At 36.9% G+C, this 12659-nt stretch overlaps 1 protein-coding gene and 1 pseudogene across 5 annotated transcripts in view; one reads left to right on the top strand and one right to left on the bottom strand.

The window, feature by feature from the left end:
• AGTPBP1 (ATP/GTP binding carboxypeptidase 1) overlaps positions 1-12659 on the bottom strand; it is a 170615-nt gene that overhangs the window by 132026 nt on the left and 25930 nt on the right. For all 5 annotated transcript variants that reach the window (XR_003430280.1, XM_027094262.1, XM_027094259.1 and 2 more), the window contains exon 2: positions 5367-5431. Coding sequence is in view for 4 of the 5 variants with exons in the window: in XM_027094262.1 (XP_026950063.1) it covers positions 5367-5398 (32 nt within the window). In the remaining variant the exon portion in view is untranslated. The remainder of the gene's footprint in view (positions 1-5366; positions 5432-12659) is intronic.
• LOC113613508 (NEDD8-conjugating enzyme UBE2F pseudogene) lies at positions 6599-12031 on the top strand (annotated as a pseudogene).

Raw genomic sequence — 12659 nt, 5'->3', positions numbered from 1 at the left:
ATTTGTTTCACTGTAGTGGTCTCCTACTGCTTTTGATTCTCTGAGTTTACATTCAGCCTTACAGCTATTTCCCTAAAAACATAATTTTTTTGTATGTTACAAAAGTCTCAATGGTGTATAGATATTACCTTGCAACAAATAATTTCCCAAGCAAGTGCAAGGGCTAAAGAACCTATCTTCACATTATAAATAAATTTTATTACCTTTTCATCTTAAAATGTAAATTGAATACAGATAGTAAACGTCTTCATAAACAAGATATAAACATCTGACAGCAAAAAATTCATTAAAATATATCAAAGTTTTAGACTTAACCAAGACTCATAGTAATTAAGATTTAATTTCAAACAATATAGTTTTATGTCCAAAATATGCACATTATCTTTCAGAAATGGTTGTTCCTCATTTACAACTCTTTATTTTTATTACTTTTGCTTTAATCATATTTTTATTGTTTCTCTCCAAATACTGATCACAAATCTTTATTTTTCTTTATCGTACAGCAAAGGACAATGAAAAATAGAAATTTCACTACCATTCCTTTATAGAAATAGTTAAATATTTAAATATGTAAGTTTGGAAAATAATATTCTAAATGGAAGAGAACAATACTTCTCTAACTACTTCTAAGATAATAATTAAACACAATAAAGGCTTCTTTAACAATAAATGTAGCTCAATAATATCAAGGGATTTGTTAAAGAAAACCAATAAAAGTTTGTTAAAAATTTAAATAACCTGAATTTATACCAGTGTCAACAATAATTAAAGTTATACCTTAAATTTCTTCACCAAAGTTAACTAAATGCTAATTATTTTATATTCATTATTTTTAAAAACTTCTCCGGTCTTGTTCTAGTGGGATTTTAGGTAAGTGCATATGGCTAACTTCTAACTTTAACTTTCCCCCAATATTTGTTCTCTCTTTTATAGTAACAAGAGTTTTAGCCAGGCCTATTCCAACTCTGTTAAAACCACATTTCTCAGCCTCACTTTATACTCTTAAAAATTATTAGGGACACCCCTCAAAGAGTTGTTATTTGTATGGGAAATAGGGATAAACCTGAAAAACCAGTGCACTGAAAACTACAAAATACTAGTGAGAGAAGTTAAAGAAAATCATAAATAAAAGAGAGATATATCATGTTCAAGAGTAAGAAGACAATAGTGTTAAGGTATCAATTCTCCCCAAAATGATCTACAGAATCAAGGCAATCCCAATCAAAATACCAACAGGCTGTCATGTAGAAATTGTCAGACTGATGCTAAATTCATATGGAAATGCAAAGAACCTAAAATAGGCCAAACTTTAGAAAAAAGAGAAAGGTTGGCAGATCAACACTATATGCTAAATTCATATGGAAATGCAAAGAACCTAAAATAGGCCAAACTTTAGAAAAAAGAAAAGGTTGGCAGACCAACACTATCTAAATCTTGAGACCCGTTATAAAGCAACAATTATCCAAGCAGTGAGGTATAGGCATTAAGATAGACATGTTGATCAACGGAACAAAACAGAGTATAAGAATAGACCTACACATCCACAAATAACTGATTTTTGATAAAGGTACAAAGGAAACTCAGTGAAGAAAGGATAGTCTTTCTAAAAATGGTGCTGAACAACCAGATATCCATACGCACAAAAAAAAAGAACTTCTATCCATACCTCGCACCATATATAAAAATTAACTCAGAAAGGAGCATAGTCCTAAATGTAAAATCTAAAACTATAAAAACTTCTAGAAGAAACATAAGAGAAAACATTGGTAATATGGGTTATGCAAATATTTCTTAGATGCAACTCTAAAAGCATAATCCATAAAAGAACAAATAAGCAAATGGAAATCATCTAAATTTGAAACTTCTGATCTTAAAAGATACTGCACAGAATATGAAAAGACAAGACTGGAAGAAAATGTTTGCAATTCAAATATCTGATAAAGGACTTGTATCCATAATATATAAAAAAATTCTAAAACTCAACTATTAAGAAACACTGCAATTTCAAAAATTGGAAGATTTGGAAAGATATTTCACCGAATAAGTGCATGAAAAGATGCTCAACATCATGTCATTAGAGAAACGCAAAGTAAAATCACAATGAGATACCAGTACACCCCTATTACAATGGCTACAATTTTACGAGAATGATCATAAGAACTTAAGAATTTAAAAAGAATGACCATACCAAGTGTTGGTGAGAATGTAGAACTAGAACTTTCATACACTGCTGCAGGGAACAGAAGATGGTATTAATGTCTTTGTAAAACAGATTGTCGGCAGTTTCATAAAAAGAAACACAGACCTACCATATGCTTCAGACATTCCAGTCCTACGTATTTAGCTAATAGAAAATAAAGTATAAGTCCAAAAATGCTCAAAATAAAGTGTAAGTCCAAAAATGCTCATGTAACAACCAAAAACTGGAAACAACCCAAATGTCCAAAAGTTGAATGGATAAACAAATTGTGGTATATCAACACAATGGAATACTACTTACTAATCAAAAAAGGTATGATTGCAAGAGATGATTCTCAAAAATAATTGCGCTGAATCAAAGAAGGCATACCCACACCCCTACCTTCTACCTACACCCCACCCCAAAAAAAAGACATACTGTATGGTCCCATTTATATTAAGTTCTAAAAAAGCCAACACGTCTGTAGTGACAGAAAGCAGATCAATGGTTGTCTGGAGTGAGGGATGGGGTGGGAGAGGGGCACCAGGAGACATTTGAGCATGATAAATATTTTCAGTATTTTGATTGAGAGGATAATTCCAGTTATACATAGGCCACACTTACCAAACTGTACTCTCTATGTACAGCTTGTTGTAAGATGATTATGTCTCAATAAAGCTGTTTAAAAATTCATAGGTACTCGGCTTCCCTGGTGGCGCAGTGGTTGAGAGTCCGCCTGCCCATGCAGGGGACGCGGGTTCGTGCCCCGGTCCGGGAAGATCCCACATGCCGCGGAGCAGCTAGGCCCGTGAGCCATGGCCGCTGAGCCTGCGCGTCCGGAGCCTGTGCTCCGCAACAGGAGAGGCCACAACAGTGAGAGGCCCACGTACCGCAAAAAAAAAAAAAAAAAATTCATAGGTACTGTTGGTGTAGTGGATAAGGCAGAAACTAAAGAAGAGTGCTTAGAGAGTGTGAAATGAGATGTAGATTTCATTTATAGGCTATTTCAAAATTTTTGTCTTTTGAGGAAATCAGATAAACTGAGTAGTAACAGAAGAGCAGAGTCTAAATATTGGAAAGCCTAGATCATGTTTAAATGATAAGGAATGGAGGAGTTAAAGATTCAATACAGAACAATACTAATGATTAAAAGACCCTGAGAAGGAAAGAGAGAGGTGAAATCTAGAACACAGGCGACAGTATTAGTCTTTAACAAAAAAACAGACACATCCTCTGTTGCAGTAAATAACAGGAGGGTAAACAGAGGATAGAATCAAGTAAAGGGGAGTATGTAAATTTTGTGTAAGGAATATAAGGATAATAAACTGTTTTATCTCTATGATATCACAGAGAAGGTCAACTGCTGAGGGTATGTATATGATACATCTGAGGATTTCAAAGATTTGAAAGATAGGAAGAAAGTGTAAAACAGTCATTAAAAAAATTGAGAAAATGAGCTTTCTAGAGAACCACGGTAGTAAGATTACTGATCAATAATGATCCATAATTTTTAGCAATATCTTCCAAGTTAGTTCATCCTCCAATATCATTCAGCTGCTCAGTAAAGGTCTACCCAGGGAAAGGACTTTGTCAGGTATGTGTGATGAAATAATACAAAGTGAGGTAAAAACATTTCAGGTATTCCAAGAGTGTAATGCTGAACAATGGATTCTACACTAGGTAAGAGAGGAAGAGATGATAAAAGTCAATAGCTCAGAGCTCTGGATAAGGCAGAACTCTGCATTACAGCCATTTGAACAAGTGAGCTAGAAAGGTAAAAGATTTTTCTTGGAAAATGAAAAGTCTGAATTAGTACTTTGAAAGGAGAGTTTTGCTGGTGATAACATTTAGGGCATGAACATGATGATGTAGAGTAGGGAGTAGAGAAAAATTCTGCTTCTTGTATCTTATAAAATTTTCATTACTTGATTTCTCACCACCCACTCACATGGTCTTTAAATCTGCCAAACTAATCCATCCAATTACAGTCCTTGCCTAAACTCAGCAAGTATCAATATTCTACTCAATCCTCCAGATATGCTAAAAAGTAAGAAAGTCTCAAGCCAGCCCTGCCTCTTCAAGTCCATATCACACAATAAACACCTATTTATGAGGATCTGGTTAAACCACTATACTGGTTAAACCACTATACTGGTTAAACCACTATACTGCACTTGTTCAGGTGTTTTCATGAAGTTATAAGCTTCGTGTAAAAAGAGAATAGGGCTCAATTCTTCAGAACATACTCAACACCATTTTCTGCAAAGCACTGTGTTAAGTGTTATATTTATGTTTCTTTTCTACTCTCAAAGATTCAGTGCTGGGTTAGGTACATGAAAGTGTTTAATAGATATCTCACAGTTGAGAAGTAAATCTAAAAGGGGCAAAAAAAATAAACTAAAAAGAGCATCTATAGAAGCCTTTAAAGACAGAAAGAATATAATAAGTTTTCTGTGGAAATGGATGTGCTTTGATCAAGTCTCATGTAAGGAAAAAAATTCAGTGGCCAGACAATATGTAAATAAGTGAGCACAGCTGTATTCCAGTAAAACCTTATTTACGTACACTGAAATTTGAATTTCATATAATCTTCATATGTCAGAAAATATTATTCTTCTTTTTATTTTTATTTCCAACCATTTAGAAACGTAAAAACCACTCTTAGCTCATAGGCCACACAAAAATAAGAAGTAGGCCAGATTTGACCCATGTGTCCTAGTTTGCTGACTCCTGCTTTAACTGAAAAGTTAAACATTAATAAATATTAATAAAATAACATAAATACAACACACTATATTTAAACAAATATTTCTTAAAGTAAAAAGTTTCAAATGATCACTTCATGCATTATTTCTGTAATTTATACATACTGGTATTTAAAATTGCAGAACCAGGGCTTCCCTGGTGGCACAGTGGTTAAGAATCCACCTGCCAATGCAGGGGACACGGGTTTGAGCCCTGATCCGGAATATCCCACATGCTGCGAAACAACTAAGCCCGTGCGCCACAAATACTGAAGCCCACACACCTAGAGCCCATGCTCTGCAACAAGAGAAGCCACCACAATGAGAGGCCCGCGCACAGCAATGAAGAGTACCCCCACTCGCTGCAACCAGAGAAAGACCACAAGCAGCAACAAAGACCCAACTCAGCCATAAATAAATAAATAAAAATAAAATTGCAGTACCTTTTCTCTGGTATCACTTTTAACTTGCTCATCTTGAATTACTTCATTTCACCATTGCAGATAATCTGAAAAGAAAAAAAAGTTAATGATATTAAACACACAATTCTGTTTTCTATATATTAGATGTCATAAAAGCCATACAACTGAAAGTTTTTATCATGGGCAACATAAGACTGGAAACCACAGGAGAATGTTTGAGTTTTATGTGCTTCTGGCAGGTCACTTCAATGTGCAATGTGTGACTATTAAATTACCTAAAATCAGCCAGTAAAATGTTATCAAAAATCCTAGTGCTACAAAAATGCAAAAATTTAACATAACACAATTTATGATATAGTACCAAGATTTCTTTTTTAGATAATTCAAATTATCCTTCCTGTTCTAATACTCCACCTTAAAATACTCAAACCAATCACAGCATCATGGGATTAGTGTATTGTCCACCATTCATACAGCAGTGCAATACTGGTAAATATGTATGATTATTTCTATATGAAAACACCTTAATCAAAAACAAATTGTTTAGACAACAAAGCAAAAACCTTCTAAAACATTATCTCATTTAATATACTTATGCATATTTTCCCTCAATCAATACAGGTTTCATCTTTAGAAAGTGCATATTACACATTTAAAACCTTAAATCTTTTTTTTTTAAATAGAAGGAACCTAATATAGGAATTGGTCAAAGGCTAGCAAGCAAAAGAGGAACCCTAGGGAGGCTCAAGATAAAGAGTTGCAGGAAGCAGTTACCACCCTGGGCTGCAAGGACAAGAGGGAGAAGCGGTTTAAAACCCTAAATCTCAATTCACACAATTTTTATAATTTTTCAGATTTATTTTACAACTATTCACCCCCCCAAAAAAAAAACCCCAGATATCTTTTAATTTTACATAGCAGTGCTTATTAATGAAGCAGAATTTTGTGGCATCACAAGAAGTTTAAAAATTACTGCCAATTCAACAAGTTACATTCTTATGCAATATTTAGTAATGCTACATTTAAAAGAAAACAAACATGCAAAAAAAGAGACTTCAAATTGTTTAATATAATAGATTTAGAAGATATAGGGCTTCCCTGGTGGCGCAGTGGTTGAGAGTCCTCCTGCCGATGCAGGGGACACGGGTTCGTGCCCCGGTCCGGGAGGATCCCACATGCCGCGGAGCGGCTGGGCCCGTGAGCCATGGCCGCGGAGCCTGCGCGTCCGGAGCCTGTGCTCCACAGCGGGAGGGGCCACAGCAGTGAGAGGCCCGCGTACCGCAAAAAAAAAAGAAGATATAGATATTCTGGATGTAGTTCTTCAACAACAAAGAACTTTTACGTTAACAAAATAAACATGACTTTTTTTCATTTTTCTAATTAACTCAATTATGAAAGAGGAAACATGTATTCAGGGTTATGTACAAAAATTACATAGGCTGTTTTTAAGGTAGATAAGAAATTTTTAAATGCTGTTTTTTCTTTTAATTGACTTTTTTAATGACTACCAAGTCAAAGTAACTTTTTCCAATTTCCAAATTAATTAAGGGGGGGGATCTTGCGTGTCTTCAAAAGTGCTGTTGCTGCCATAAACAGAAGTTAATTAAGCTACTTCTACTCGTTGAGCAGTATGACTTTCTCTAAAACTACATGAACAGCAAGCCCACCTCAGGAGGTGAGGGGCCACATCTCGCCTGTCTCGGGTGCCCAGGGTACAGAGAGCAGTAATGCTGACGTTGGCAAGCATAAAGAAGCGAGATGATGGGTCTCAAAGGGTCCCGGACATCAGCCATAGCCTCCAACTCTGCTCGGAGGGCTTCTATGAGAGACATGCTGCTTATTAAAGAGGTTGCAGGCCATGAAGCTAATTTATAATACGTTGCACATGTAAAGTGCACTTTTCTGATCCAAACAAGCTTCACTGCTTTCAGCAAACTGTAACTCAAACCTCCCAAAGTGAAATGCTTGACCAGGATCACTGGTAAAATATGTCAAAGTTTTTACTGAGAGAACATTCGGTTGATGGCACCGGCTGGGCTCCCATGAGGACACGGAAGGATGTTGTTTCGGGATTAAACTCTGTTTACTGATCCTCTCAATTCCGATGTTCCACTGAATCATGAAGCTGCAGAACATCGTCTGTGGGACAAGGAGGACTTGGGGAATAAAGTTGAAGACTACACGAAGCGTTACGCCAGATGATAGGAGGAGAAGGCTGCAGGGCTCATAGGCTGTGTGTTACACGTCTGTCTCCAACTTAAAAGGAAGCCCTCCTCCCCAGTCATGAAGCTCCCTCTCAGTCCCACTGGTTGGCCAAGTCCTGTGACCATGTTGTCCTGAGGAAGAACCTCTTCACAACTGCCCATTGTATATGGAGAGTTCTACATAAATACAGCAAGAAAATGTGTTTGAAGTTCTAAAGGGTTGCGTCCTTACCTTAACATATTTACTTTTTTGAAACTGTACTAAATAGGCCTCTGCTGAGATTCCTGAGAAGTTGTAATGAACTCAGAATTGAGCCTAGAGCTTGCTTCTTCCCTTTTTCCCAGACAAAATCGGTTCCCTGTACAAGTGATGCTAACGATGTGCTCAGCGTAGCTTGCAGACTGGTGATAAGAAATCTGTTACAAACTGTGATTGGATGTAAATTCTTAGCCCTTTCCTAGATGTCATGAAGCTTCCCAGAATGTATAGAGTCATTCACTGTAGATCTCTACTGAAATGTGCATTGTGTTTAATGTGAGTATATTTGGAACAGATTCGTAATTTGTACAATTTAATGCTTTAATTATTTTTTTCTATTGTCATTTAGTTTGTATTTTCATTGTATAGAGCCAACAGAAGGATGTTAGGTCAAGCAACTACTGAAGAGAAATACAAAGAAAATACAAAAGAAGAGAAAAAAGTGCATTTCACTAAGCCAATATGTCCCTTACAGTCAGTTTTTCTTGCTGAAGTCTGATTCCACAGTACTTCAGAGAAAAAGAAAAGCCTTCTTTTTGCTTTGACAGTTTGTGTTCATTACAGTATGGTGTAACAGAAAGAACAGGAACCTAGAAGCAGAAGTGTTGCATCCCACAAAGTTTTGTGGCTTTGCCAACCAAGCGTGACAAAGCAAGAAAGGGACAAAGAAGCTGAGACCGTATGCAAGGGAGGCTGGAAAGTCCAAGATCAAGGTGCTGGCAGTTATAGTGACTGGTGAGAACTGGCTACGTGGTTCATAGACCCCCATCTTCTCACTGTGTTGTGGCATGGGGGAAGGGGCCGGGGGTCCTCTTAGGTGTCTTATAGGAACACTAATTCCATTCATGAGGGCTCCACCCTCATGACCTAATCACCTACCAAAGGCCCACCTCCAAACACTACTGCACTGGGCATTAGTTTTCAAAAAACAAATTTTTAGGGACACAACATTCAGTCTGTGGCACTATCTGAATCACTTTTATGATCTGACCTACCTCATATTTATTTTAAAATATTTCAGGAGGTTAGGAAAAATGGACACTTTAACAGAGCTTAACAGTGGTAACGTTACCTCTGGGCATGGAAGTGACTGGAAGAGGGGGCTGGAAAGCAAGGTGATAGTGGAAAAAAGATCTTTGATTTCTTATGTTTCGCCGTACTGCTTTACCTTCTTATTTTGAAATTGTTATAAATTCACAGGAAGTTGCAAAGATAGTAGAGAGAGGTCCCATGTTCCCTCTCTGTTTCACCCAACAGTTATATGACATTTTCTGCTAACTCTAGCACAGTATCAAAGCCAGGAATTTGATATTCATACAACATGTTTCTCTAGTTCTATGTCATTTTATTGCATGTGTAATTTATGTAACTACCATGTTTTGCTATATTTTTAAAATATTAGAAAGCATGGATTTACTTGAATAATTAACTTTAAAAAGATGATGAAAATCACTGTAATCTCGAAATTCATTCATTTAACAAACATTAATGGCTACATAGTTTCCACTGTGTATGGCCAAAGAAATTACTTCCAAGAAGGAGCATTTGATATAGCTGATCACTCTCTCTTCTTGCAAATACTTTATTTATATGGCCATATTTTGTTTTCTGCCTACCTCACTGCCACCCCTTCTTAAGTTTCCTTTACTAGAATGCCCCAGGGCTCAGTTCTTGTCCTTTTCAACTCCAGTGTCTTCCTTGGTGATCTCATCCAGTCTCATGACTACTCCACATCTCCACTTGGCTCTCTAATAACATCACAAACTCAACATATATAAAATTAATCTGACTTTTCCTTCCCTTCCCAATGTGCTCTAACCTCAGCTTTTCCCAACTGTAGTTAGAGACAATTCTCTCCCTCCAGTTGCTCAGTCTAGAACCTTAGCGTCCTTCTTGACCCCTGTTTTATTTTACACCCCACATCCAACCCATGAGGAAGTCCTGATAATTCTGCTTTCAAAATATATCCAGACTCCGATCACTTCTCCACATCTACTACCATGATTGGGCCACTGCCCTTATCAGTCTCCTTTCACTCTATTCTCAACACAACATCCTGACTGATCCTTTTAAAAACTTGGAGAAAAGAGAAAAAAAAAAAAAACCGCAGATAAATCTTATCAGCACTCTGCTCAAAGCCCAGCAATGCTGCCCATTTCAATGACATTAGGGACCCTAAGGGAATACCCCAGCCCTTCCCTCACTAACCTCATCTCCTACCTACAACTCTTCTCCCTCACACTGCTCTAGACACACTGGCTGGGCTTCCTTGCTTTCCACCAACATGCCAGGCTCACTCTCGCCTTGGCCCAACCTGTTTCCTTTGCCCAGAATGTTCTACCAGATATCCCAATGACCAACCAACTCCCAAACTTCCCTTGCCCAAGTATCACCTTTTCAATAAAGCCTATCCCAACCATCCTATTTAATACTTTAAATCACTTCCAGACCCTGGCATACCCACTGCCCCTTGCCTCAGTTTACTTTGTCTTTTTCCAGAGCACTTACCGCCTTCTATGACAGGATGGTTCAAAAGTATCAGAACACATTGAAAACTGTACTACTCAATAATAACTGATTATAATTGAACAGGTGTCAAAACAAATTTTTAAGGGAACAGTTTACTTCCATGTACTTATAAATGCTCAATATATGGCCCTATCACACCACATACATCAATCCTGTACTCTAATTCATCCCAGACTCTCAGCAGCTTATCACCACTGGTGACTACAAAAGAACCACAAAGGGTTCCTTCATTTCCTGAAGGTTTTGAGGAAAGCAGCAGCGACCCAAGGTTCTTGATATAATCACATAAGTCATGTAGTTTAATATCTAGTATCTTGGTGGTCACTTACTTGACTCTTTTTAATCACCTTGTAAACTAGACAATTTAACCCTGTGTACTATTTATTATCTATTTCTCTCCACTGGAATTAAAGTTCCATAAGGGCAGAAATCTTTGTTTTGCTCACTGTCTCCCAAGTACCTAGAACAGTGCCAGCACATTGCAGGTGGTAAATAAATTTCTGAACGAACAAAATTTTGAGAAAATTTTACTACACAAAAAAGAAATCTTCATTTTTAAAAATCCAACAATATGGTAGATATATTGGCATGCAATATCTAGCCCAATTTCTCTCCAGTGTGCCTTCCTGTACTACAGGAATGTGAAAGCTTTCCAAAAAAAAAAATGTATTTCCTAGACTCTCCTGCAGCTAGGGTTCCAGATGTTTTCCTCAATTTCATCATTTATGAAATTTATTAGACTGAAAGTCAGAAAAAGGCCACTTGATCCCACAGGTAAGTACCAACTTAAACGTGCTTAGTTCTTCTACAGCAGTGTATGGAGAGGTCCCAAAGTCTAGTCCAGGGTTTCTCAAAGTGGGGTCCACAAACTGAATTCTTTGAGAGCTCATGATGGGGGGCATGGGGTTCTTTTTTCCTTCTCTTTTACTTTTGTGCACCAAGCAGCGGCAGCATAATTAATGATTTTGTTACAAATCAGCTGTGTGTGATAGTGCACAGTAGGACCATGTTCATTTGGTTAGAGTTGGCCTTGATAATTGAAGACTGCAGGACACAGGGAGAAGATAATAGGCTAATGAGTATCAGCCTCTCCCTCTCAAATTGCGTCCCCTAATCTCCCCTTGTGCACTGCTAACTACCTTATAGGAGCAAACAAGCTCTACAAGTGTAATGGAAAACTGGAGGGAAATTTTAATTTTAATGAAAAAAACTTTATACCCAGTTGCCCCCATTCCTAACGCTTTGCTATTGGTCTGAACATTCCAAAATGTGGACTAAATAAATTACCAGGGACTTCTACTGCGAAATGTTTGGACTTTTTGTGATTTTCTCAGTTAATTGTTTGATATGCCCTCATGTCTCACACATTAACATTTGTAATTTACAAATATGCCTGATAATCCAATGTGGCAATTTTTGAGGCTGAGGTGTGAAAGGAAGGTCAGTGGACAATTCTGGTAAGATTAGTAATGAAGAGTTGTATCTTGCAAGTCATTTCACTAAGTTAATGCAACAAGAGACACACAAAAAACATATCCTTCTAATGAAAACTACTTATCAATGGATTTATACAATGGAATATCCTATTCCATTTTGTGTTGTCTGTGGAAAACAACGTTTCAAGTGCAGCAATGGCTCCAGCAATATTCAAAAGACATAGCTGCAAATTATAGTCATTTGACACATTAAAGATATTAATGGGATCTCAAAATAAGCATAATAAAGCTTTTGCTTTAAAAAATAACATATAATGAAAAGGCTGAGGTAGCAAGTTATATAGTAGCAGATCTTATTGACCAGAAAAAGGAAAGCCACCCCAATTGCTGAGAACCTAATACAGCCAGAATGTAAAATTATGCTGAGTGAAATGTTTACATGAGATGAAGTAAGAGAAATTTTTAAAGTTCTACAGTACAATAACAGTAAGGTAAGTCAATGTATTGACATGTCATGTGATGTTAAAGACCTACGTGATAACAGGAAAACAAGTTTCTCTAACCAGATGTATGAGCCAACAGAGATCATCATCTGTAATATTTATAAGATTACATTATATATTTATAGATTTTATAAGATTTGAAAATGGTGAAATCAAGAAAACTTTTTTTGCTACAGAGTGCTGCCCAAAGCCAGCAGAGCACAGGATATTTAATGTTTTGTCCTCTGTCTCGAAACAAAAGGTCCATCTTGGAGGAACTATGTTGGCATCTGTGCTGAAAATGTCCCACCAATAGCTGGCTCCATGTGAAGATGTGCCACTATTGTTTAAACTCCCCCCACACGCCGAAAAAAAACCCAAAAAACAAAAGCCTGACTTCAGTG

The sequence above is a fragment of the Aethalodelphis obliquidens genome, unplaced genomic scaffold, assembly GCF_003676395.1.
Source record: "Aethalodelphis obliquidens isolate GAN/ISIS:26980383/991018 unplaced genomic scaffold, ASM367639v1 scaffold88, whole genome shotgun sequence".
In the NCBI taxonomy this organism is placed as follows: domain Eukaryota; kingdom Metazoa; phylum Chordata; class Mammalia; order Artiodactyla; family Delphinidae; genus Aethalodelphis; species Aethalodelphis obliquidens.
The sequence above is the reverse complement of the archived record's forward strand: the minus strand, read 5'-3'. Positions and strand labels throughout refer to the sequence as shown.